The sequence below is a fragment of the Felis catus genome, chromosome B4 (genome assembly GCF_018350175.1).
Source record: "Felis catus isolate Fca126 chromosome B4, F.catus_Fca126_mat1.0, whole genome shotgun sequence".
Lineage (NCBI taxonomy): Eukaryota > Metazoa > Chordata > Mammalia > Carnivora > Felidae > Felis > Felis catus.
The window spans coordinates 76,655,061-76,681,316 of NC_058374.1; the positions used below are offsets into that span (position 1 = coordinate 76,655,061).

General features: G+C 54.6%; 1 protein-coding gene across 2 annotated transcripts in view; it reads right to left on the reverse strand.

The window, feature by feature from the left end:
- Window positions 1-675: 675 nt before the first annotated feature.
- Window positions 676-26,256, reverse strand: part of FAIM2 (Fas apoptotic inhibitory molecule 2) — a 30,645-nt gene continuing 5,064 nt past the window's right edge. For both annotated transcript variants that reach the window (XM_006933680.5, XM_006933681.5), the window contains 10 exons: window positions 24,610-24,710; window positions 24,138-24,202; window positions 23,658-23,711; window positions 17,855-17,905; window positions 17,483-17,522; window positions 16,930-16,967; window positions 16,363-16,450; window positions 15,989-16,084; window positions 14,269-14,322; window positions 676-932 (listed from right to left, as the gene is read on the reverse strand). In XM_006933680.5, coding sequence (XP_006933742.1) covers window positions 783-932; window positions 14,269-14,322; window positions 15,989-16,084; window positions 16,363-16,450; window positions 16,930-16,967; window positions 17,483-17,522; window positions 17,855-17,905; window positions 23,658-23,711; window positions 24,138-24,202; window positions 24,610-24,710 — 737 coding nt within the window. In that variant the 3' untranslated portion in view covers window positions 676-782. The remainder of the gene's footprint in view (window positions 933-14,268; window positions 14,323-15,988; window positions 16,085-16,362; window positions 16,451-16,929; window positions 16,968-17,482; window positions 17,523-17,854; window positions 17,906-23,657; window positions 23,712-24,137; window positions 24,203-24,609; window positions 24,711-26,256) is intronic.

Genomic DNA, 26,256 nt, shown 5'->3' on the forward strand with positions numbered 1-26,256 from the left:
ACTCCCATCTCCCTTACAGCCCCAGGTCAGGTAGGTCCCCACTTAGGAGCAGAGCCCCCTGTCCCCACCTCCTGCCCCAACAGAGCTCCATCATGGCCCAGGAAGCTAAACCAAGGCAAGTGCAGATGGCGCTGGTATCCTGTCCCTCTTCCATTGCCCTTGGCCCCAGGGCTCAAGTGCCGAGAACAAGCTGCTAGTCCCAAAGCTCAGAGAGGACTGGCAGTCTGGGACAACCATTTGGTCCCCCCACATCCCCCCACCCTGCAGAGCAGCCTCGTCTCATTGCCCAGCTGTCCTCCCACCCCCTTCCTTACAAGGGTCAGTGCCTGATCTGGAAGGAAAGAAGGGAGGAGTGGATTGGACACAGGACAGTGTGCCCCAAGGTCACACAGCTGTGGCAGTCTTAGGAGGAACTCTGGTGGGGTGCAGGCCTCAGCCAGGCTTCCTGGGGTCCCTTTCCCACATCTGGAATCCTGTCGGGCTCCTCCCACTCGTTCTGTGGGTCCTCAAACCCAGGGGAGCCTCCAGCCTTGACTGTCCACTTTGGGAGATGTAACTGGGGGGAAGGGGCAGCACAGGGGATGGTGTGACCTCAGTTCCACAGGGCCCCTGGTGGTTGGGTACAAGCTGCAGAGGGTGAGGGTGTGAGTGTCGGGCTGAGGGGAGGCCACAGGATGGGCTGGCAGCTAGTTTTATATCTGGGCTTGCAGGAGCACAGGGAGGGTCAGAGGACCAGCAAGGGGACATTCTTTGAAGGAAGGAAGGAAGGAAGGAAGGGCTCCTCATTCCCGGTTGGTGCCAAAAAGCTGCAGGAAGAAGGTGAAGATGTAGATGATGTCTAGGTAAATGTTGAGGGCTCCAAAAATATACTCCTCAGGGCTCAGTGAGTGGCGTCGGTTACCCATCAGCAACTGGGTGTCAAATGCCAGGAACTGAGGGAAGGGGGAAAAGAAAGAAGTCAGAAAGTCCATCACTCTGACACTGACCAAGGGGGCCCAGTGTCCCCACCCAGGCCCTCTCTGATTTTGTTACCATCATGTACGGTTTGGCCACTCAGTGACCCTCCTGGAACAGCCCGAATCTGGAACTTTCCCAACACCTTCCATCTCTAATTAACACCTGTTTCCCAAGCACCTACTGTGTGCCAAGCACGGGGAAATAGTAAAGAACAAGACAGACAAGATCCCCGACCTCATAGAGCTTAGAGTCTAGAGGGGAACTAGTTATTAGTATGAGTGTAACCAAAGAGAAATGCGAAGTGCCACAGGGGGGTGGCCGGTAATAAGGAACCCGACCCATGTGAGTTTGACAGTGAGCTTGGGAAGGCTTCCTGGAGGAGGGGACCTTCAAGCTGAGGCCTAGTCCTCTCACCATTGCTTCAGAGCCCTGCCCTTAGAAGATGAGTGAATGCTTCATGTAACAGTGAGGAGAAAACAGGTACTTCTTCTGTGTTTTGCAGAAATTAGCCCACTTAGTCCTAATAATGTTCCTCGAGTAGGGATTATTCCCAGAGGAAATCGAGGCCCAAAGATATTAAGTTCTCGCCTGAGGTTACACAGCTGGGAAGTAGCAAAGCGAGGATTTGAACCTGAGCAGGCCGGCACCAGGGCCCCCACGCTTAGCCATTCTGTTCCACTGTTCATGGGCAGCACCAGGGGTTAATGTGTCTCCTGCCAGGAAACACTTTCTCCCCAGGGCACCTTCTTGGCCTCATGGACCAGGAACAGTTATTCCCTTAGAGGCAGCTCCTCTCTGCCACCCTGCTGCCCCCTTACCAGACCTTCCTACTGTCGACACTGAATCTTACTCCTCCCACTTAGCTATTCTCTGGGGTCCAAGAATAGGAAGCAGAACAGGCGCTAGAAATGGCATATGACACTTCCCAGGCATGGTGTAGTTTTCTGGGAGAATGAAGCCAAAAAGTTCCACTAGCGACCCAAAGGTTATGAGCCACTGGTCGACCCGGGATTGGGATTCTTAAAATGCATTCACATTCTTGTTAACCGGGCTGTGCCCGGCTCTTCCGTAACTTGTGTGTGGAAGACCTGTGTTCCTTGGGTCCTCTGGAACGTTCATTAGGCAATAAATACGTGTAGGGCAAGAGTTGGTGCAAGTGATTTGCTGGCAGAGACAACACCATGTCTGCCTTCCGGGCTCACCGCTTAGTGGGGAACACTTCCAGACGATTGCAGTAAAACTCAGAGGGCACCTGGGGTGGCTCAGTCAGTTGAGCGTCAGACTCTTGATTTCAGCACAGGTCATAATCTCATGGCTTGTGGGATCGAGCCCCGCATCCGTCTCTGTGCTGTCAGTACAGAGATGCTCTCTCTCTCTCTCTCTCTCTGCTCCCCCCCCTTACTCTCTCTCTCTCAAACTAAATTCATAAACATTAAAAAAAAAAAAAGAAACCTTGGTAAATTCCATTATTAGGGCTGCTTGAGCAGGAGGAAGGTAGCCCAGGAGAAGTGACATTTTGCCTGGGCCTCGAAGGATGAGTAGGAGTTTGCTACACAGAGAAGGCATGGGGAGGCGCGGGCCATGGTATGAAAAGTGAGGAATTCGGTGTGGCAGAAGCAGGGGGGCAAAGGGACAGAGAGAAAGGGACTAGAGCTCAAGGGCCAGAGGCTCCAATACGGAACAGCTCCAGCATGGGGGGACATCAAGGCATGACCCCCTCAAAGGTGGGGAGGGGGGGTGATTATGAGCACGGGCTTGGAAGTCTGCCCGACCTGGACTGCAGCCTCAACTCTGCTCCTCACTAGCTCTGGGACCCTGGGCAAGGCAGCCTCCCTGCGCCCGGGTCTGTAAAAGGGAGTTGAGTGTGCTTGCCTCCTGAGGCCGTGAGAATAAGATAATGCACACCAAGTGGCTGGCACGGTGCCTGACACGTGGTACGAACTTAATGGACGTGAGCTATTAATGTGGCTTTATAGTTGTTACATGCAGAAGGAGGGGTGCCCCCTTGAGAACACGTGTATGCTGCTGCTGAGAGCCAGGTGTCTCCAACAGCTCATCCAGGAGGCGGAAATGTTACTAGGGGACGCTACGCAGCCTTAACAGAAGGAACGCGGAGAGCCACAGCCAGGGCTGAGGGGGGGGTTGTGCCAGGCACGTCAGGCTCCCTGAGCTCAGCAGCGTTGAGGGAACGGTGCATGAGAACGCAGGACTGGAGTCGGACCGCTCGGGTTTGAGTGCCGGTTCCACCCCTCAGTAACCATCACCCACTTGACCTCAGTGTCCTCCTCTACCAAGTGGGACAGTCATAATGACCACACTGTGGCATGGTTTTGAGGGTAAGTAGATGTATGCGGCCTCAACGCTTATTGTTCTTTCGTATCCTGTCACTTCGTTCTACTCGGCTCCTTCTGAATAGGATTCGGATTCTCACATAAATTTGCCCTCTAAAGAGAGAACGCGCAAGGAGAGGGACCGACTTGAATGCTACAGGCTGCTTAGCAGTCATGCTGCCAGCATAAGTTAATAAATTGCTGATCTGGCTTATCAATCAGTGGCTTGCTTGGTTGATTTCTCAGAGCCTGGTCACCCCTGGGTGAGCTAATGAAATTGACTCTCTCAACCTAGAAGGCTCGGACCCAACCAGGTCTGGGGGTGGCTCCTCCATGGAGCACCCACCCAGGAGGTCTCCTACAGCAGCCAGCAGGCTTTGCTCTTGGAAGGAAGAGGAATGAAGTGATTTCCGCCCCTGCCCTTGGCCTATAGCCATGGATGCTTATCTACGTGGTGCTCTCTGGGATAGCCTGCCCCAGATTCCAATACTATTGCACCTGTTGCTGCAACCTCATGCCTGCGAGTCAGCTGCAGGCTTTCCCTCATTTAGTCCCACCAATATTTATTGAGCACCTACTATGTTCCAAGGAGCTTGCCTTCAGAGGATTGACAGTCTAATGAAAGCAAATTATCAGCGATTACATTATGAGCATGCATTCATTACAGGGGCAAGTAGCCCGATAATCTTGGGTGTTGGTAAGCATCGTTAACTAACGTTTTGGTTGGGAGTGGATATCTTGGTTATAGTTAACATCTGGCAGCTAAGATCTCAGCTGGTTTGACCGCTGACATCTGAAAGGACACGGGTACTTCCTAGAGTTGGTGGCCAGCTGAACACAAGAGGAGGAGCATGTGGGAGGAGGAGCATGGGTTAGGGGCAAGAGGCAGGAGTGGGTCTAGGAGGCTATTAATTTACATCTGAGTTGCCCTTTCACACACTAATCCTTTATCTCATTTCTGTCGCCCAATATGCCCTGGGAGGTGGGAATTACTATCACTATTTTACATATAAGGAAAGGAGTCTCAGAGCCAGTGAGTGGCTTGCTGATGGTCATTTTTCTTCCGTGCCGGGGGACATCAAGGCATGACCCCCTCAAAGGTGGAGAGACGGGGGTGATTATGAGCACGGACTTGGAAGTCCGCCTGACCTGGATTGCAGCCTCAACTCCGCTCCTCACTAGTTCTGGGACGCTGGGCAAGGTAGTGACCATCTGTCTCCTACTCTGATAGAGAAGCAGGCAGAGTGGGCTTGCCGGGGGAGGGGGCATGCACAGAGGGCAGAGGAGCCAAAGGCAAACTTTCCTGGCTCACCCTGTTGGCTGGGCCCCCTGGCCACACACTTGGCCTGACCCTGCTGTGTCCAGGACCTGGGCTTATGTCTCTTGTCCTCTCCTCCCAGAGGTGAGGCTGGGGGAGCCACGCCATGGAGAGGCCAGCTCAGAGCCAGCAACAAACAGGCACCGGATGCAAAACGCTGGCCTTACAATGTGTTGAGTCAGCATAAAAAAAATAGCTCGTGGACCATGTCCATCCTACAGAAATGCCAGCGTGAGTGTGCAAGACAGCACGCCCAAGGCCATTTACAGCAGCGCTGGTTCTAACAGTGAAATACTGGAAACCCTAAACTCTCAACTAGGAAATGGTTAAACTAACTACGGGCAGCAGCACCAAGGCAGAAACATCTCTGATATACGCTATTATTAGAAAAGAACATGCTGCACAATAATGTGCCTCATACAATCCCCTTTCTGTAATAACAACAACCCCAAAACTCACAAAACTATATGTCATACAAGCCTATATAGCAAATACCTATAAAATGCACGTAGAAAGGTCCAGAAGGAGACAACTGATCGCAGCACTTACCACTGGGCAAGGCAGCGAAGGACATGCGAATAGCATTTGCTTTATCTACATACTGTAAGATTTTAAAAACTGAAATATGTGAACAAATGTCTTCATACTTTAATTAAAAAGTTTTATTTTTATTTCATTTTCTATTTTTAGAGAAAGAGAAAGCATGAGCAGGGGAAGAGGGGCAGAAGGAGAGAGAGAGTTTCAAGCAGGCTCCCGGCTCAGCATGGGAGCCTGACACAGGGCTCGATCCCACAATCCTGGGATCATGACCTGAGCCGAAATCAGGAGTCGGACGCTCAAACTACTGAGCCACCCAGGCGCCCCTAATAAGAAATTTTTAAAAGAGAGATGAAAGTAACATACAAAAAAGTTGCTGAACCTTCTGAGGAATCTGGGGCACAAAGAGTGTGAGGGACTTGCCCGCCTCACACAGCCAAGAGGACAGCTCAGATCTTCTGACCTCAAATCCCGTTCTCCTTCCAGCATGTGACACTGCTCTGGGATCCGGGGTGTGTGTGTGTGTGTGTGTGTGTGTGTGTGTGTGTGTGTAGAAGGCTGGAAGAGGTGGAAAGAGAAGCACAGAGCTCAAGGCTAGCTGAGGCTTCCTGGGGGGCTACAGGGAGCACTGGGCCCATCTGGCCCTGCCACCACTTTCTGGGCTAGAGGGTGAGCCTGGGCTTCGAGGATTCTGTAGGAAGAGGCTGCCAGCCTCAAGCCCTGTGCCTTTAAAGGCTGGGATGCAGGACAGGGTAAGGGAGTAGGGGAGCGGAGGAGAGGCACTGAGTGGAGACCTGGGTCCATTTGCGGCCTGGTACCAACAGAAGTTATTTCTCTTGTCTTCACTGACCTGAGTGTCAAAAGTTTAAATGGTGCAGACAACGTCTGCACGAAGCTTACATCTTCAGGAGCACCTCTAGGCAGCCACTGAAGGAACAGGGTCTGGCAGGTGTGTGAGCCAGAAGGCCTGCCCCAGGATAAAAGGGGAACAGCGTATGGAAGTATGTGGAAGAGCCCATGTGTGGTCCTCTGAGGTAGGGCATGAGTGTAATACGGTGCTTAAGAACATGGACTGGGGAGGGGCACGTGGGTGGCTCAGTCCGTTAAGCATCCAACTTCAGCTCAGGTCATGGTTCGTGGGTTCGAGCCCCGCATCGGGCTCTGTGCTGACAGCTCAGAGCCTGGAGCCTGCTTCAGATTCTGTGTGTCCCTGTCTTTCTGCCCCTCTCCTGCTCACGCTCTGTCTCTCTCTGTCTCAAAAATAAAGAAACATTAAAAAAAATTAAAAACAAAAAAAAAAAGAACATGGACTGGGGAGGTATGCCTGGGTGGCTTGGTTGGTTAAGCATCCGACTTCAGCTCAGGTCATGATCTCATAGTCTGGGGGTTCAAGCCCCTTGTCGGGCTCCGTTCTGACAACTCAGAGCCCGGAGCCTGCGTCGGATTCTGTGTCTCCCTCTTTCTCTGCCCCTCCCCCACTCATTCTCCCTCTCTCTCTCTCTCAAAAATAAATAAACATTAAAAAAAAAAAAAAGAACATAGATTGGGGAGTCACACAGACCTGGGTTCAAATCTTGCAACTGACTACCACTAACAGGCAATATCATCGATTACTAATGATGCACCAGTCACTTTGTTAAGTGCTTTGCATATGTTAATTCACTTTCAAGTTACAACAACCTACATGGTGGGTACTATCATTACCTGCATTTTAGAGATAAGGAAACGGAAGCACAGGGAGCTTATATGATTTTATCAGTTCACACAGCTAGAATACGGCAGAGCATGGATTTGAACCCAAGTACTCTGCTCCAAAATTTGGTGCTCTGAGTTACAAGGTTAACATTTACGATAAGGGTACAAGTTACCATGGTAGTGGAGAAACTATCAAGTTCCAAGTGCCAGGCTGTTTTCTTTTTTCCTTTCATGTATTATCTTATTTAATTACGACCACGACTTTGTGGAATAGTTCATATTAGGCCCATTTTAAAGACGAAGCAGGTGAGGCACAGAGGAGTCAAGTAACCTGCCCAAGGTCACAGTGGTAAGAGGATGAGCTAGATCTTGAAAGTCATTTGGGTGGGGGTGCATGTGGCCACCTGGAGGGCTCCCCTGGCCCTTCTCATAGCACCTCTTCCTGGTTCTGCTCTGCATCTGAGAGCAGTGACTCCTGCCCTCCCTGCCCCAGCATGCCAGTTAGACACTCCTCTGCCCAACTCCTTACAGGGACTCTGAACAGCCCCTCCCTCAGTCCCCCACCCCTGGTGGTGGAGGGGGTGGAGCTGGGAGGAGGACTCCTTTCACTGTCTCCAGGTCAAGGTATTGGTTTGAAGGGCTTGGTTTGGGCAGGGCATGGGTTCCTGAGGAGGACTGCCTCAGGAAGTGAAACCGAGGTGGGTCCTGGGAGGGGGACACCTAGTGCACTTTCCCCCTGAAGGAGCAATTACCCGTCAATCCACGCTCCCCGCTGCTGCCCTCAGAGGAGAGCGCTCAACTTTGGAGGGTTCAGATGAGGCCGCAGGTGAGGTGTCAGGGCTGTTTTAGTGGTGGAGGGTGGGTAGCAGAACAGAGAAGGTTCTCACTAGATCTTTCAGGCTCACGTAAAAAACTGAGGCGAAAGAGCCTCTGAGCTCTGAATGAAATAAAGGTAAGTCTAAAATAAAATGATACCCCTGCCTTGGGTTTGGGTAGCCATTTTTGCTTTTCAAAGTGTTTCTCTAATTGTGAAGAAGGTAGGGCATATGTCACAGCCCTGAGTAAAAGAGCAGGGGCGGGGGTAAACAGGAGTCTCTTTCCAGAATCCTCCAGATGCTGTGGGGCTGGCCTAGGCCAGTCAGGGGAACATCAGGGACACAGATTCTCTGCTGGGGTTGGATGGAAGTAACTGCTGAAAGCCTGATCTCAAAGGTTGAGAAAGCCTCCCTGGGTTCTTCTGCTGTGCAGGAAGTCAAGCAGCAGGAACTCTCTGGCCTCTATTTTCCCACCTGTGAAATGGGACAGGGAGATAGAGTCGAAAGAATAGCTGGACTGAGAGTCAGGAAAATGGGGCTTTCATCCAGCTTGGCAGCTAACACTGTGTGTGTGTGTGTGTGTGTGTGTGTGTGTGTGTGTGGTTTATGAGGGTGCGTGTGGGGTGGGGAGCATGCTGTCTCAGGGCCTCAGCGCAAATAGGTCCCTGCCAGCACTAAGGACTCACCTCAACCCTCCTTTCTTGCAGGGACTGAGGACAGAGGGCTGTATGTATCTTCCCCATGGGCAGGGGCCAACACCTACAAAGCATCTTCCTACCTCAGCTTCACTCATCCAAACACCATCAGGCCCTGAAGCATCCAGTACTGACCAACATACCTGTTCTTCCTGCCACCCTGTCCCCAACTCTGGCACTCTGCCTGCAGTGGTCTTTTAACTGGTCTCTCAGGCTCTGGCCTACCCACACAGCTTCTGGCTAATCTTCCTTAAAACACAGAGACCGTGAGGGGCACCTGGGTGGCTCAGTCGGTTAAGCGTCTGACTTCGGCTCAGGTCATGATCTCACAGTTCATGAGTTTGAGCCCCGCGTTGGACTCTGTGCTGACAGCTCGGAGCCTGCAGCCTGCTTCGGATTCTGTGTCTTCCTCTCTCTCTGCCCCTCCTCGGCTCATGCTCAGTCTCTCAAAAACAAATAAACATTAAAACCCACCCACACACACACAGACTGTGATGTTTTCTCAGGTCTCCAATCCATCCAGGCCAGGCAGGGGACAGTTCTGTTCGTATTGGGCTTGTCGCCTAATTTCCAAAGTCCCATGCTTAGTTTCTTTCCTAAGTCTCCTGGCTTGGCTTCCCGGTTTAGGTGGCTGGGAGATCCTAGCTTCCCCAAAGAAGGACTAGCTCTGAGGTAGAGCCACACAAGTACAGAGGCTCAGCCACAGCGGGAAACCTGCTGGCCAAGCCCTTGGCCCAACCCGTTCTCTCTCCCTGCCCCAACCCTCCTGCTCTGTCCCAGCCCCTCCACTTTGCCCCATCATCTCACCCAGCCAAGCCCTCATACTCCCCTGCCTGACTTCCCATGAGCCACTATAAAAAAAAGCGCCGAAGGAGAGGGCACTAGTGGGGTCAGGAGGATAAGCCCTGAGGTACCTGCAGGCTGACTCACCCACTTCTACTGGCATTTGGGTCTGGTGCCCAGTGAGGGGTATGAGATAGGGGTGAGGCAGAAAACCCAAAGCCTCTTGAGAATGCACCAAGGCTGGATGGGTGAGGCCTAGGAGGGGCCTCTTCCTCAAGGCTGGACCTCGGCCCTAAGAAGCCTGGGCTCCCCACCCCTGATCTCGGCCTAGTCCAGCTCAGTGGCCCTGCCTTCACAGATGGTAGAGACTGTCAGAGAGGGGCTAAGGTATCTAGGAGAGAAAAACCATTTGAATTTTAACAGCCCTTCCAAGGCCCAGGCTGGGAGCATTGGGTGGGTCCTCGCTGGAGGTCTGGGGTCTCCTCTGAGGCTTCTCCCCTTTCTCACCCACCCTCCTTGTGGCGGCTGGGCAGGGATGCTCTGAGTGCGTCGCTGGGAGGGCCCCTCGTGGTGCTGAGAATTCTCCACAGGCTAGGGTGGGAGATGCCGGGATGGGCAGATGAAGAGACTGGGCGTGCCGGGTGCTGGGGATGGGTTGGAGCTAGGGGACCACAGCTTCCACAGGACAGAACTGATGCAGGAAGCAGGGTCAGATTGAGGTCAATGGCCTTCTGAGTTGGGGTTCATGGAAAGGCCCGGAGACTGTTCTTGTGGGGCTGGGCCTCTGATGGCCTCTGTCCACCTAAAACTCAGAGGAGGGAGGGCAGTGAATCCAGGGCCCTCCTCGGCTCTCCCCTACCCCAGGGGCCCCAGGGAACCTGTGCATGTCTTCCCTCCTTTGGCCCAGGTGAACAAGGTCAGGAGGTGGAGCTGGGGGATTCAGACCACGTGTTCCTGGCCATTGTTTACATAATCTGGAGGAGGAGCCCTAATGAGACATTAACAGCTAATTAGGCACTGTGGTTCCTCCTCCCCTGTGACTCACCGAGCAACTGAGGCTTTCTTTCCCTGCTCTGACCAGCATCTCCGCCAGTCCTGGCCCCTCGGACACGCCTCTCAGGCACCTATTCGTTCCATAAACATCAAAGGGGTGCCAGGCACTGGGGATGCAGTAAAGTAACAAGCTAGACAAAAACCCCTGCCCTCAAGGAACTTACATTCTGCTGCAGGGAGACCATCAACAAACAAGTCAGAAAAAAAGGATGAACAGTGCTGTGGCGAGAAATAAAGCAGGGAGGAGGAGCAGGCAGTGTGTGCGTGCGTGTGTGCTCAGTCACACAGGATTGTAAATCAAGCGAACACTTGAAGGAGGGGACACAGGGAGCTGTGGGTGGATCCGAGGGGACAGATGGAGGCATCTGCAGGTGGAGAGGCCCCGGGCTGGGAGTGAGCCTGCCGTGCTCAGGGGCAGCAAGGAGGTGCACATGGCTGCACCAGAGCGGGCGGTGGGGGGCATGGGAGGAGGTGAGGTCAGGGAGGACCTGCAGGCCCAGGAAGTCATCCCTGGAGGCCCAGCAGAGGAACCATGTGACCTCATTCACACTTAACAGGATCAACCCGAGCTGCTGCACTGAGCACACACTGTGGGGGCCACGCCAGTGGGAGGCCACGGCGGCAATTCAAGAGGGGGACCAGGGAGTAGCCATGAAGGTGGAGACAAGTGGTCAAATTCTGCCTAGAAGGTGGGGCCGATAGAATTTGCTATAGGGCCAGAAGTGGGGTGTGAGGAGAGCGGAGGAGTGGAGGATGTCAGCAGGGCGTTTGACTTGAATGACTGGAAGGACAGAGTTGCCATTTACAGAGATGGAGAAAAGGCTGTGGGAGAAGCAGGGGTTCAGCGAGAGCAGGCGCTCAGTTTCAGACATATTAGGTTTGGGGTGCCTATTAGGTTTCCAAATGCGGATACTGAGTGGACCATAGGAAATTCGAATCTGGAATTCTGGGCTGGAGATCAACTGTAGGGCCATCAGCATAAACGATGGTATTCAAAGCCTTGAGAGGATCCTGACTTGAAAGATCCTGTAGAGAGTGAGTGTAGAAAGAGAGGAGTTGATGGCCCTATGGCCCTCGGTGTGAGCAGGGGGACAGGAGAAAGACAGGACAGCTGGTGGCCAAGATGCCCAGGGAAGAAGATGCTTCTGGGTGGAGGAATGAGCAACTGTATCAAACAGGCTGAGGGTCTGGCAAGATGAGGGCTGAGAAATGACCACTGCTGACCCTGCTGAGAGCATTAGCAGGGTTGAGAGAATTCGAGAAGGATTGGGAGGAGAGAAAGGAGGAGACAAATTGGAAATACAGGTATCCCTTGCTTTCTGAAAGTTTGAGTTACATTGTTTCATTTTTACGAAGACCTGTAGTACCTGATTTTGCTAGCCAAAAGAAATCCAAAGAGGATTTTCACTTTTACAAAAAAAATGGCGGGGGGGGGGGGAATAGCATTCAGTATTTGCTTTGCAGGGAGCTGTTATATAGAGGCGGCACACCCAATGATAGGGGCAGCATGCACCCCAGACAACGAGTGGCACCCCCGAGCTCCTTCCCTGGGAACTACACCCAGCATCTGGGCATCAAGCCGCCACAGTTTTGAGCAGTGTCTGTGAGCATCTGTGTTTTATCTCTATTTATTTTGTGCATCATGTCAGCAAGATATGTCCTAAGGTAGCAGAAAAACCTAAGAGAGGTTATTTTGGAGGGGGGCTGGGATACTCAAAAATTTTTCCATAGACATTAGTTGCTTCTTCGCTTATACCATTTCAGCTTACAAAGGTTTCATAAGAATGCATTACTTTTGGGGGAAGCTTATCATCAGTGTAGATTCCCTTATAAGGATTTTTGCTTTAAATGGGGGTGCTGCAAAGGGATGTGGGTCAAGAGTGGTGTGTGTGTGTGTGTGTGTGTGTGTGTGTGTGTTTCCAGATAGAAGAAATTATAGCCTGTTTCCATGCTAATGGGAATAGTCCAGTAGAAAGGCCAATACTGATGGGGGCAGGGTGGGGGTGGAACAGGGGGTTTGCTGGAAAGAACTTCCAGCCTCTTCCCAAATCCAAGCTAATAGGAGTTGTCTTCTTTGAGGGGGACCACAGGGGTGCTGGAAGTGGCACCAGGCTGGGCACAGGACACCTGGGTCCTATCCCACATCTGCCAACTCTTAACACCCAGGGCTTCGGATGGGGAAAGCAGGTCTTATAACATCAGTGCTGCCTCCTTCCCTGGGTTGTGGTGGAGATCCAACGAGGTAATAGGTGTGAAAGTGTTTTCTACAACGTAAAGGGTGGAACAGATGGCTGGGATTATTTTTACTATTCTAACAACACAAGGGATTATTAAACAAATTTAAGGGATTACTATTCATCCAGCCTTCCTTGTAGGTACAGCCTTCCTGCTTAGCTGACATACTGGCTGTGATCTGATCCACAGGAAGCCAAGTAAACTCCCCTACTCTCCACTGATGCTCGCCGTGCTCCCCCTCTGCCCTGCACATTGACCCCTTTTCTTCCATTTGTCCCTGGCAAACACTGTCCTCTGAAGCCTCCCGGGTTCACTTCCCCCCATGTGACCCTGCATTTTTCTTTCCTCTTGGTCTTATTCCCCACCCCTTCCTTTTCACTGAAAGAACTTTTTAATGTTTATTTATTTTGAGAGAGAGAGAGAGAGAGAGAGAGAGAGAGAGCGAGCAGGGGGAGGGGCAGAGGGAGAGAGAGAGAATACCAAGCAGACTCTGCACTGTCAGCGCGGATCCCGACATGGGGCTCAAACCCACAAACCGCGAGATCATGGCCTAAACCAAAACCAAGAGTCCATGGCACAACTGACTGAACCACCCAGGTGCCCCTCATTGGAACTTATTTTAAGTAGGTCCTGCCTGGAGGAAAGAGAGTATTGGTGCGGGAGCCAAGAGAAGTTAGTGCTGCCTTTCATGGTGACCTTTCTGGTTTGCCCGAGATGTAGGGGTTCCCTCAAGCAGTGGGACTTTCAGTGCTCAAACTGGCAAAGTTCTGGGTAAACTGGGAGAAACTGGTCAGCCTAGCCTTGACCAAGGCCACACTTAGTTGATATGCCATCATCTTGCCAGGAAACGGGACAAACCATTTAACTTCTTTGTGGTCCAGTTTTCTCATCTACGAGAGGAAGGGCTTGGAGTTTCACTAGATCCCTTTTTAGTGCCTTCAGCACTAAAACATTCCAACGAGGGACAGGAGGCTCTGGTCACTCCTTCTGCTGGTGTTGGTGTTTACCTTGTGTGCCCCCTGAGAAGAGGTCACTGAGATGAGCTTGCCCACCTTGGCGGGTCCCGGAGCACCATCACATTCAGGTGCCCACCTGAGCAAAGGGCCTGTACTGGGCTCTTCCAGGCAGATGTCTGTCCCTGGCTACCTCCTGTCTCCTGGGCATCTCCCTGCAGCCGTCCCGAGCTCCTCCCCACGTAGCCTCATACCCAGAACGGGGCTCTGCAGCCAGACCATCCAGGTTGTCACTCTGGTCCCCTGCTTCCTAGGATGCTGTGTGAACTTGGGCAAGTCGTTTAGGCTCTGAGCTTCGGGTTCCTCATCTTAACCTGATCACAGCAGAAGCTATTTCACAGAGTCATGGTGAGGGTTAAATGCACATGGAGAGCTTGTTGGTGGGGGGAGGCGTTCAATAAATACCGTCATCATCATCACCATCAACACTCTCAGTTTGGTGACAACAACCACGACCACTGGGATCTCCCTTGCTCCAAGAAGCCTTCCCAGATTTTCCCTAGGAGAGCGATGACTAGCTTAGTCCCCGTGGCCAGGGCACCCTCATTCTCTCACCCCTGCAAGCAGCACTGGCCCCCCCAGGAGCTAGGGGTGCCTCTTCCCAGCTCTGTCTAACGCTCCAATCCTGTTACCACCTTCTTCCTCCCCCGCCCAGATAAGCTGGTGTATCTCAGAAACCAGAGAGCATTCCCTGAAAGCAGCGCTGAGCCTTGACCTGCCCACAGGAGCTTTACAAGGTGTCAGGGAGGAGGTCCATGAGGAAGACGGGGATAGTGGAGGGGCTTGGGGAGGTGATCAGAGGCTGAGAAGGCGGGGCCCCCAGGGAGCCACACTCACCAACGTAAACACGCCTGCTCCCAGAGCGGCATACACAGCGTGGAGCCAGGGCACCTGTGGAGCAGACACAAAATGGGTATAGGGTGACAGGCGGCAAAGGAGGGCTCAGTCCAGAGACCAGGGGGATGTAGCACAGACCTCCCTGGTGGATTCCCTCTCTCACAGCAACCCCCAACCCTCCCCAGCAGTCCTGAAGACGCCCCAGGACAGAGAGGGGTCCTTGATTCTCTGTGTGCTCAGGGTGCGTCTGGGGAGCCCCAGGATAACAGTGATCAGGGAGGGACTGGCAGGGGATCCCAGCTGACATGTACTTGGTGTTCCCTCCATACACAGCCCCGGACTCAGGCTGGTCGAGGGAGACTCAACCTGTTGAACCCCTGCCGTCCTCCCTGCCTGAGTCTGGCCTCAGGCCGCTCCCTCCCCCACAGACACACTCATCCCTGTCCTGCGTGGGGTCTGTCTGTTCCTCTGTAGAGGAATTCCCTAGCTTTGCCTGGAGGCGTAAGGGGCTCAGAGGTCTGTGTGTGTGTGGTGGGGGGACGGGGGGATCCTATGGAATCCGTGCCAGCCGTTCATGATGCGATTGCTTGCAGCGCCCCTTCCCAACCTTGGCCACCCCTAGGTCTCAGGGGCACCCAGCTGGGTGTGGAAACCCTGCAGGTTTCAGCCATGCCTCCCTCCACGGGGCCTTCCCCCAGAAGATTCTTGGAAACAAAGGCATCCCAGTAGCCTGACCTGGATCAATAAACGGTTCTTTGAAGTTTGGAAGCCACTTCCTATAACTGCCTCTCCCCCATCCTAGATACACAGAGGGCCCCCAGACTAGCTCCGGCCCCTCCCTTCGTCAACAGGATCCTGGGAATTGCCAAGGAAATGCCAGAACCAATCCTGATGTCCTGGACTTGGAGCCAATACCCTGCGGACTGGGGCTGGGCAGGATGGGGTGGGGGGAAGGGGGAGTGGGGAATGCCGCTTCTAGCCTGGCAGAAAAGGGGCAGTGGGGGGACCATGCACCAGAGGTGGTTAAGAGGAGTCCTGGGTGGGGGTACAAGCACTGAGCCCTTAGCAGGAGTCTAATAGCTTCATCCTCTGGGTTCCCAGGATTAAACCTCAAGCCCCTCCTGTGATGCCCTCGGTCTGCCCCTTCTCCACCTGCAGCACCCTGACTGCCTCAGTCACCCCTGAGCCCTGTGCTGTCCGAGCTGCATTTCCCAGGGCAGCCTGGCCCCATGGACACCGTAATGGGGTGGGGGTATGCTCAGACCCCCACTGCCCCACCTCCTGCCTGCCTGGCCAGCCAGATTCTGGCCCTCTGGACTTGGCTGATCCCTCAGGGGCCCCAGGAGGTCCTTCTTCAGGGCCCTTCTGGGCTTGGTGGCGCTATGGAGCTCCTGCGCTCCGGTCCCTGCCCAGGGTTTAAATGTGCTGTGGCTTCTCCCTCGGCCTCACCTCCCCCTTAGAGGGGAGGATGAGAAAGGTGAAGCCGGATGTGGCTCATGGTGTGAGCAGAGGCCCACGCCTGCCAAGAAAAGCCTCCTTGTTTGTTTGCTTACACTGCCAACCAGCTCAGGGCAGGTGCCAGGAGGGCTGGATAGGATGACAGGCTGTGGGCCTTTGGCTCTGGGCCTTCCCTGGAAGGTGAGGAGGAAACGGCACCCTTGGGAGAGGTGGGGCTCTCCCTCCCTCCCCAGGGGCCCCACTGGGAGACCCGGGGACTCACGTATTGGAAGGGCAGGAGGATGGCCAGGATGAGTCCACTGAAGAAAAGAGTCATGAGCAGCACGAAGATCACACCCTGGCAGGAGGTGAAGTCAAACTGCAGGGATGGGGCAGGTGTGAGCCATTGGGCCAGCACAGAGTGGCTTGGCACTCCTGGGGACCCCTGCTGGGCGGTGTGCTGGCCAGAAGGCTGAGCCCTAAACAGCAGGCTGCTGTCTTATGCTCCCTACCTAGAACCTGGCGTCCCCCCTCCTCCCCTCCTTCAAGTGGCCTCCCAGACTCTACACACCCCCTTTTCCCCTCCCTAGCCAGAGACCCAAGCTTGGAGCCCCCCATCCCATAGGCCTTGTCCCGCCCATAAGCCCCAGAGCTGACCTTAGTCTGGAAGCTAAAGACGGTGACTGAGAGGCAGACGAGAGCCGTGATGCCCAGACACAGCAGCACAGATGTCGTGTTGTAGTAGCTGTGGGACACAGGGCCGGGGGCTCAGCTTCAGGCAGGGGTCCTGGTTTCCCCCGGCCCTCCTCCCAGGCCCACCGCCTTCTGCGGGGACCTGATCCCTCAACCTCTGGCCCCCAGCCTCTCTCCTGGGTTCTGCCCTCCCCAGCATGCTTAGACTCAAACTCCTCTTTGCAGAGGATGGAGAGGGGTTTGTGCTGGTACCAGGGAGGCTTACAGGGAGTGGTGTGACCACCCAGGCTGGGGTCTCTCAAGCTGTGGTTCGAGAGAGGTCATCTTGCTCTCCTCCATTCCCCACCTCCACCCCCCCGACCTGGCCAGGTCCTGCCGTCACTGTTCAACGGAGTGTGCGAGAAGAGGGCTCCAGGCCAGTGTTTCCGGCCTGCCTGGACCTCCACCCTCCCTGAACGCTCTCTGAAGGGGTGTGTTCAGGGGCAGCTCCCCTCAGAGAGTGGCCCGTTCCCTTCCACCTGTCCCCTTTACCTGGACAGCATCCCAGTGAGGTAGGCCATGGACAGGGTCTGGAAGGAGAAGCAGGATGAGGGAAGACTGGCCTTTGGGGGCCCAGTCTGGGCCTCCACTCCTTGGGCACACCCCTCAACTCTGCATCGGCCTCGCCCCCACACATTCACTTCCACAGCTCAGGCCTGGTGAGGAGCGTCCCGACGGGCCTGCACTAGCTGTGTTCCCTTCTTCCTTTTGCAGCCCTGCTCTTCCCTCCTCTCTATGACCTACTCTTCTTCATCCATTGCTCTAGGATGCCACATTCAAACCTCTTAAAAACAACATCATAAAGAAAAGAGACAATGGCTGGAGGAGTCAAGGGTGGGGGAGACTAAGCCTATTTGGAAAGAGAGGGTGGGATGTCTTTGTTGTAGAAGGGGGGTGAAAATACCCCGGCCTCCACCAGTCACCTCCCATTGGACATCTGCAGCCCAGACTTCCTGGCCCTGGAAGCACCCCCCCCCCGCCCCCCGCTTCCTCCTCCCACTATGTGCACTCAGCATCTGTCCCCAGCCACCCCCAGGTCACTTACGAAGATGGTCAGGAGAATCAGGTTCCAGGGGAAATGCCTCCTGTAAGGCAAACCACCGAGTTCAGAGGAGATTGGGGGGTGCCGGCAGCCACGGGCTGGGTCACTGCAGCTGGGAGGGGGGGGCCTCTGCCTAACCCCATCCCCACTCCTCCTCCTGCCGCCACACCCCCAGGTGCCCCCATCTGTCGGTCCACACCACCCTGTTGCCACCTGAGAGGCGCCAAGGGAAGGAGGGAGGGGCAGGCTTGATGGAGCCCAGAGGGTAGAGCCCTCTCAGAAGTTCACAGCACACTGGCAGCAGGCAGGACTGGGGCCAGGGCTTTCGAGATCTTTCTCATGTTCCCACAAGTTGTTCCTCAAGCCATCACATACCTAGGTCCAGAACAGCAGGCCAGGGTCAGATAGGTGGCGAAGAACACAGCACTGTGAGAAACAGATGGGCAGTCAGCCCGTGCCCCCTGAGGCCCCTCCACCCAGTCCCCTGCTTATTCCACTCTCTGCCCCCCACCCCCACCCTGCCGCCCACAGGCACCAGGTAGTATGATTGCGTCGGGGGAACGGTGTTTAAGACCTTGGTCGTCCTAGAACCTGACAACGGGCAGGATGGTGGTACAATTCCAAAAGCCAGGAATGGGAATTGGGTGAGCCTGCTTCTGGAAACATGGAGTCTTGGGTGTCATGGACAGCTGACCACCCAATCCAAAGTGGCCTTCCCAGACACTCCCAATACTTCATACAGAAAGCTCGTATACGGTGTTTTCTAGGTGCCAGGCAGAGTGCCAGGTGCTTTATGAAGACTAATATAATCCTCACACCTTCTTGCTCCAGAGTCCTAATTTATCACCACTGCCCCACGCTGCCTCCTTCAGTCCCCTCCCACCTTTCTCACTACTTGTAATAACCTTGTTACTTTATTGTTGGTCTACCCTACTAGGCTGCAAGTGAATCAGGTGAAGGGCCCTCATCTGTCTTGCCAGCGCCTGGCACAGGCAGGAGGTACCTGTGGTATGAATTTCTGGATCAGATGGCCATGTCCAGTGGAAGACTGGAAGGGAACTCAGGCACAACCCCAGAGACAGGGATTGAAGATTGAGGATTTTCTAGAGAGCAGTGGAAGTGACGGCCAGTCCGGGAGGTAGAAGATGAGGGGCTGAGGACCCAAGGGGCACGCTCACGCCTACCTACATGGATGCCACCACCAATGCATGGTCTCCAGCCCCCGGTGGACCCTGAACATGGCACCTGCCATCCTCGCCCATCTCCCTTCTCAGTTTGTCACCTATCCCCCAGAGCAGCAATTCCAACCATCCTCCCTCATTTGCAAACCTCCCGGGCTGCCTCGCTCCTGCAAGGTCTGGCCTGGTGTGTCCCAGAAAGATTTGAGATGGCGTGGAGCTCCCTTGGCCCCCTGCCTGCCACTGGCAAACGTAGTATCCCTTTCTTCCGTCCTTCCATCCCAGGCCAATCGCCCCAGCCTGGACTCTGGGCCCCACACCCTCAACTGCCCCTCCATGTCTATCTCTATAGCATCACCTTTAGCACTACCTGCACCTCTCCTCCTACACGAACCTCCTTACCCGCTCTCCATCTTCAACCCAATGTCTTCCCCAGTTCCAGCTACTTCCACTTTATCCACCCGCACAGACAAGCTGCTTGAAAAAGTCGTCCTCACTCACTGTCTCCTTCTTCATCTCCTCATTGCTCCCCAACCCCACAAACTCAGCCCCAGCCCCACTTAATGACAGCTGGCTTTGCCACATCCCCGTGGCCTTGTTGAGTCCAAGCGATACTTGTCAGTCCCTGTCTTGCCTAACTTTTCAACATCGGATCCCTCCCATTATTCCCCCGGTTCCAAGATGACACTCTCGGGTCCCCTCCTACCTCCTTGGCCACTCCTTCCCAATCTCCTTCAGAGTATCTGAATTTGCCCAGTCCCTTTGACACAGAGTCCCATCAGGCTGTCTCCCTTCATGCTCTCGCTGGGGGCTCGCTCATCCACGGGACTCCCTCTAGCAGGCAAATGCTCATGGCTCCCACACCCTCGTTTCTGATCTACGTGTTCCTTCTCAACCCCAGACCTGAATATGCAACTGCCTACTGAGCAGACATGGCCATTCAGAAACGCTCCAAACCCAACAGGTTAGGAGTGAACTTGCCCTCCTCCCTGCCCCTGCTCCCGTGTCTCCTATTGCAGAGGACATCATGCACGTCCAAGTCGCCCAAACAGAGAGCTCAGCATCCTTGACTCTCACCCAGCCTCGCCCGATTAATCACCTGGACCTGCCAATCCTCCTACCCAGGCAGCTCTCAGATCTGTCACCTTCTCTCCGTGCCCAATACCACCCTTTTAGGTGGGGCCACCTCTCTCCATCTGGTCCTGCTGCCACCCCTGCCTTCCACCCTCCAAGCTACAGGCAGATCCAACCACGAGACTCCCTTGTTTAAAATTACCAAAGACCTGGCAAGGCCCTGCTTCATGTGCCTCCCTGAACCTACCTCCCTGGCCCACCCTTCCCTGCACTCCGCTCCTCCTCCTCTCTGCACCCTCACAACGTGCCTGCCGCACTCTGCTCCTGCTGGAAAGGACTGACTGGCCGGGAAGCCTGACGCCTGGGTTAGAGGGGCTCCCTCCACGCACCACGAACATTCCTCAACCAAGGCCTGCACCCTCACAGCCTCCAGGCCTGTTCATCTGAACCCCCACCCGGATATGGCATCTGGAGCGACCTACTCATTTTGCATTCCTACCACTAAGCGGGAGCCTGGCAATGGCTAGGTGGCCTTTAAATACTTCTGGATGAAATGCAAAAGAATAAGGGATGGAGGGGTGGAGACAAGCCTACTGGATTTGGCAAATAGGACGCCTCCATTTTCACCTTCTCCTATTCTTCAGTGGCTCTCGAGTGATGTGGAACAGTTGTCACAGTGATTGAGGGGTTCTTAGTATCGGGGGTCAGCGAAGGACAGTGGAAACATCCTGCCCCAGTTGAGAAACACTCCAGCATGTGCTCTCTTCTGGTCTCACTTGAGTCACTGGTCAGTCACTTGGGCAATAATAATAACGATAATAGCCTTGTCTATGTGTGTCCTGGGTGTGGGTCCTGTCTCCCCGCCAGACTGGGAGCTTCCAAAGGGCAAGGGCCCCGTCTCCTTTCCTCTCTGGTCCACAGTTCCTCAACCCTCAAGACCAGAGGTCACAGGAAGGGCAGAGGGACATGACCTGGGGGTTACAGGGCAGCTTTGGAGCCTGACGTTCGCATTCATAGCCCAGCTCTGCACTCCTATTGTGTGAACTTAAATAAGTTACTTAATTGCAGAGCTCTGTTTCCCTCCTTTGTGAAACAGGAGCACTGGTACCGGCTCACAGGGGCTGTAGCAGGATTTTGAGGGCGCACAGGTCAAGCGTGGACAGGCCCTGGTACAGGGTAAGTACTTGAGAATGGGAGTTGTTAGTATAATGGGACTGGCAGCCTCCTGGAGAGGCTCCGACCCACCTCTCCCAGCTCTGGGCCTCACAGTTTCCTCCTCCGCCTGCTTCCCCACCCCCCGCCCCACAGCCCTGACTCCTTCCCCGCCGCCAGGGCTCCGAGGGAGCAATCAGACAATAAGGTAAGAGCCCACCGAGGGAGATGACGGGGGCCTTGAGACAGCGGTGAGTGGAAGGCGGGGGCTGGCAGGCTGCCATCCCAGGGGGCAGAGAATGAATCACAGACGTGAAGGAGAGACTCACTGGCATGTCAGAGCCTGGGCCCCAGGCCTGGGCTGGAGCCCTGGTCTGTTTACAGAGTGTCAGAACAGGGGAGGGAGGCTCAGGTGGAAGCCGGTCTAAACCCAGTGTCCTCCCCCAACGTATCCCATTCTAGGGCCGATCCTGGACCAGCAGGGGAAGCAGCAGAACATGTAGGGGAAGTGCTGCTTAGCAAGTGATAACTGCTCTCTGAGCCTCATTTCCTCATCCGTAAAATGGGGATAATCATAGCGTCTGCCTGGTAGGGTTGTTTATAAGGATCAAATGACAAAGACCTGTAAAGCACTCAGCACACATATGTGTCTCACACATAGAAAAAGAGTGGTTCCGTTCTTATTGCTGTTAAGGGCTTGGTATGTTGAAGGAGGTGAGACCCACTCGGTCTCAGACCCAGAAGCAAATTCAGGGGGCAAAGTGGATAGAGTTGAGGGATGGGGAGGGGACCGGGCAGGACAGAGCCACAGGGTGGCTTTCTGGAGAAAAAAGCAGCATCTTGGTGCTGGGATTCCCAAGCACCTCTAAGGCTCTGTGATGCCCCTTAAAAGCACAGGGTCCAGGTCCACTCCTGATTTCTCTCCTCCTCCCCCACCCCCACCCCTGAGCCAGGGAGAGCATCTCTGCTTTCTGTCTGGAGATGTTGAGGAGGAGCGTTGTTAAACCTCACCATTCACGGGCGAGAGTCTCATGCCTGCCCTCAGTGGGGTGGACTCTGCCCCACTTCTGAGCCTGCTCATTCCCGGGCTGTCTCCCTGTCGCCATCTGCTCAGGACCTGGAGTCCTGCAGACCCTCCCACAGAAGTCCTGGTGAGGGGCCTGGGGACTCCATTCCAGAGTCCTCAGGGCACCTGAGTCTGCCAGGGGGTGCTGACGTACTGGGAGCCATGCCAACCTGCCATGTGTGTTGGCCGGGGTGGCCGTCCCTGGGGCCTCATTAGCTTTATCATACAGTGCCCCCAGTTCCCCAAGATGCATGCCTCCTCGCCTGGTCTGCAGACGGGTCCTCTGTTCTATGCCCTAAGAAAGGCTCTAGGCGTGAATGTCTCCTCCCCTGGGACTCCCAACTTGACTGAGCCTCCCCTCCACTCCTCTGCTCCTCCGAGGAGCCACCGAGGCCAGGATGGGCCTCCTTCCTGTCAGCCTATGGTTGGCTTGTATTAATTCAAGGCCCACTCGGACTGTTCTGGGCTCGGGATGGTTCAGGAGGCTTTGGGCTGAGCCCACATCTCCACCATACCTCTACCCAGGAGCGGGCCTGGGACAGCTGGAGTGCGTAAGCTCCTTGCCGGGCATTCAGAGCTCCCACCCCGGAAGACCCCCTGCTCTCTGAGATGTCAGATTCCCTTACGTGGAGCCTTCCAGCCCCCTGCCGGTCTTGTCTCGTATTTACCACATGTACCACGTGCAGCCCCACTCCCACGCTTTTGCTTGAGCCACTTCAGTCTGCATCTGTTGAGGTGCACCCTCTCAAGTGGACCTCAGTCCACTTGACTGACTCTTGGATGTCTCAGGCTCAGCCCTCCCGCCTCCCCTCCTCTGAATGCTGCTCACTCCCGTGCTGCTTTGTGCCACTCACTACTTTTCCCTACAGAGGTCTCCTCCCCAGTAGCCCCAGTGCCCAGTACAGCGCTGGGCTCACAGTGGGCGCTGAAGGACACTTCGGTGAGAGCGGTATTGCTCTGAGCCCAGGGTAGTTCTGGCCTGGAATTACCCCCAAATGACCCCTAATTGCTCGCATAGGAGGGTCAAGGATCACCTACGCCACCCAACTTCTTCTCTTAAGTTACCTGCCATGTTCTTTAAAGAATAGAGGGCAAGCAGGAGCCAAGTGCCTTGAGAAGACGGGAGCCTGCCAAGTGGAGTGATTAAGAGCACAAGCCTCAACCTAAATCCTGGATTTGAATCCCAGCTCCGCCACAGACTAGCTGTGTGACCTTGGGCAAATTACTCAACCTCTCTGAGCCTTAGTTTTCTGAGATAATCATACCCAGTAGACTCGAGGATCGAATGCAATACTGTATATCCAGCGCACAGAACAAGGCCCAGCCCTTATTAGGCATTCTGTAAGTGGTAGTTACTATGATTAATAATTCATAGGCATTAATAACAACAATGTTAATAAGAGTAGCAACATTATCATTAGTGTGGGCCAAGGTGTTCCAGCCCCCCCCCTCCCCCTCAGGGCCAAGGTCTGGGTCTCTCCAGCCAGGGCCCCAGCCCACCTCCCCTCTTTGTGCAAGCACCAGAACCTATGTCTGTCTTCTTCCCTCCCTCTCAGATCCAAAGGGCCCGTCTGGTCATGCTCTTGTGAGGACAGTCTTCCTTTGGGGTGGAGAGAGCCATGGGCTTGGATTCTGTCCGTAGAGACTTCCCACCCTGTGCCACTGAGGGTTCTCTGGGAAGGGGCCTGGAGGCCTGGGGTATACTCACTAGGATGCCCAGTACCATCCTGGGTTGGCCTGGACATAGTCCTTAACGGGGTCACTGCAGAGAAAGGAGGGGGAGAGAATCAGAATCTCCCCTATGTCTCCATTTCCACGTCTGCACCTGCCCCACCACGGCTCCCAGGACTTGCGAAGAAGAAAGGAAGAAGGGATCCTGGTGGCATAGGGAGCCCCAGCCACAGTCCCCGGCTGGGACATGGAGGTACCCGGCTGTGGGGCTGGAAGATCTGAGAGGAATGACCACTTCCCAGGCACCAGCAGGCCCAGAAGGTACCGGGTCCACCCCTGCTGGATAGAGGACTCCTCCGTGGGCACTCCCTAAGATTCCTCCCCAGTGTGAGGGCCTCCACTGCCCCACACAAATCTTTTCAGGCAAACATTCCAAGAGCAGTCTGATTCAGGGACCCCCGCCCCAGGCCTTGCCATGGCTGCCCCTAGAAGGTGCTTGTTCACACAACCAACTCACCAGAAGGTAAAGAGAGCCACGACACCCAACGTCACCAGCAGCTGGATCAGTAGGATTGTATAGACCTAGGTTTGGGAGGGAGTTCCGGTCAGCTTGGGGAGCCCCCACTGGAGGCTAGGGAGGCTCAGGCCCCCAGTGAAGCTCAGCGAGTACCCCAGCTTCCCAGTGACTCAATCTACTCTCCAGACCTACATCCTATACCCTCCCCTTTCTTTCCTAGGGGTCACTAGAATGGACCCAGGACAAGGTGAGAGACAAGCAACTTTGCTCCAGAACCCACCCCCACAGGACAAGGGGCCCCATGTATCTGGAGACAGGTTGAGACAATGAGTTTGGGTATAGCAGGGGGCAGTGGGGTGAAGCACTTCCCAGCAGGTGCTATCAGCTGGGGTCACTAGAGAAGGGGACACAGGGATGGCCTCTGTAGACCCCAGAGTCCCCCAGTCCTGGAGAGTTGGGAGGAGGTGGTTACCTTTCTGATGAAGACTCGGCGAACTTTCTGGTCGTCCCAACTGAAGGTGGTGAAGAGCTCATGGTCTCCGGCGGGGAATCCGTTCTCATAGCTGGAGCTGCCTGTATGGACATGGGGAGGGCCATGAGGGCTCCCATGTATATAAATGCTGCCCCCAATGGCCACCTGTTCAGAGCTGACTTTTGTCAAACTGGCTCTCTGGACTGGGGTAGCTTTTTTCTCTAGTTCCGTTCTCAAACCTCCCACCTCACCCCATCCCACCCTCAGACCTTTTCCCCCAGCTGCTTCTCCTGAGTCCTGAGAACACACTGTCATCTCCCTACCCCTTCCTTGCATGCTGACTGGGGCTCCCTGGGGGCCAATCCCTGCCATACAAATGTGGCCCTTTTCTCTTGTGTCCCCCACTCTCTTCCCTAAACACGCTGGCTCCCTTTAGTGGCTAAGAATCAGAGAGAGACAGCCACTCTCCCAAGGCCACCTAGCACATCTCAGGGTCTAAGGTCCTACCCCTGCCTGCTCTGAGGCCCTTGGGGTGAGAACCAGGGACTAGTTGGATGGGAGAACCTTCTGGTGCCCCAGCTGGGAAGCAGGGCAGGGGGAAGACTGGAGGGGGAAGTAAAGCTGGGACAAGGGCAAGGGGTGGGGTATGGCTGGGGATGAAGTTTGGGGGCCTGGTCCCAGAACTGAGAACCCAGATATCAGGCCTGTGAAAGAGTATAGGATCCACAGTCAAACAGACCCACATGTGGCCCCCTCTTCTCAGACTGACTATCAGCCATCTTGGAGTGTCTTCTGCGATATGGGTCCGTGACACTCACCTCCTGGGGACAAAACTAGATGAAAGCGAAAGCCGATGGCTCTGTGCCTGGTGGGGACTATGCTGCCCTCTCCTTTGCACCCCTCATCTGGGCCATTCCTGAGGCCTCTGCTCTGTTCTCTTCCACTGTCCTTTTAATTCTTGCCATTTCTCCACGATCTTACCCTCCCTCCACAGCAAAAGCGTCAGTCTTGGTCTTTCAAAGCTGACCCTGCATCAAGCTCTTTGATGGCTCCCCACTGCCTTTTACTCAAGTTCAAGTTCTTGAACAAAGCTTCCACAGCCTCCCCCGAGCTCTCAGCCCCAGTGCACACTGTTCCCTCCTACTTTTCTCCAGCCTGACTATATTTTCTCAGCCACGTGCTTTCTTGCCTCTGGGCCTCTGCACATTATATTCTTTCAGCCTGAACACTCATTTCCCCGCCTCTTCACCAGGCTAACTCATTGAGTCTTCAGGACTCAATGTGGATACCCCTTTGTCCAGGAAGTCTTCCCTGACTGCCACACGGATTAGGGTAAGCTGCCTAGGCCTCTATCACTGCATCTCTTTCATTGTGTGGTAGTGTCTGTTTACTTGTCTATATAGTCAGGCCCGTGGGGGCAACAAGCCTTGCAAATCCATGCATCGCTAGAAACTTAGCACCACTGGTCACAGTGCTTGACACACACTTAGAAATGTTTGTCGCATGTTGACTAAAATGAGCTTCCGTCCTGCCCCGACAGTTCCCTGGAAAACACTATTTAAGGCAGCTAGCCCTGGCAACCTGGATATGGAAAATGAAGAAGGGGGAGAGAGGGGAACCCGCTGCAAACCTGGGGCCTGGAGGCCC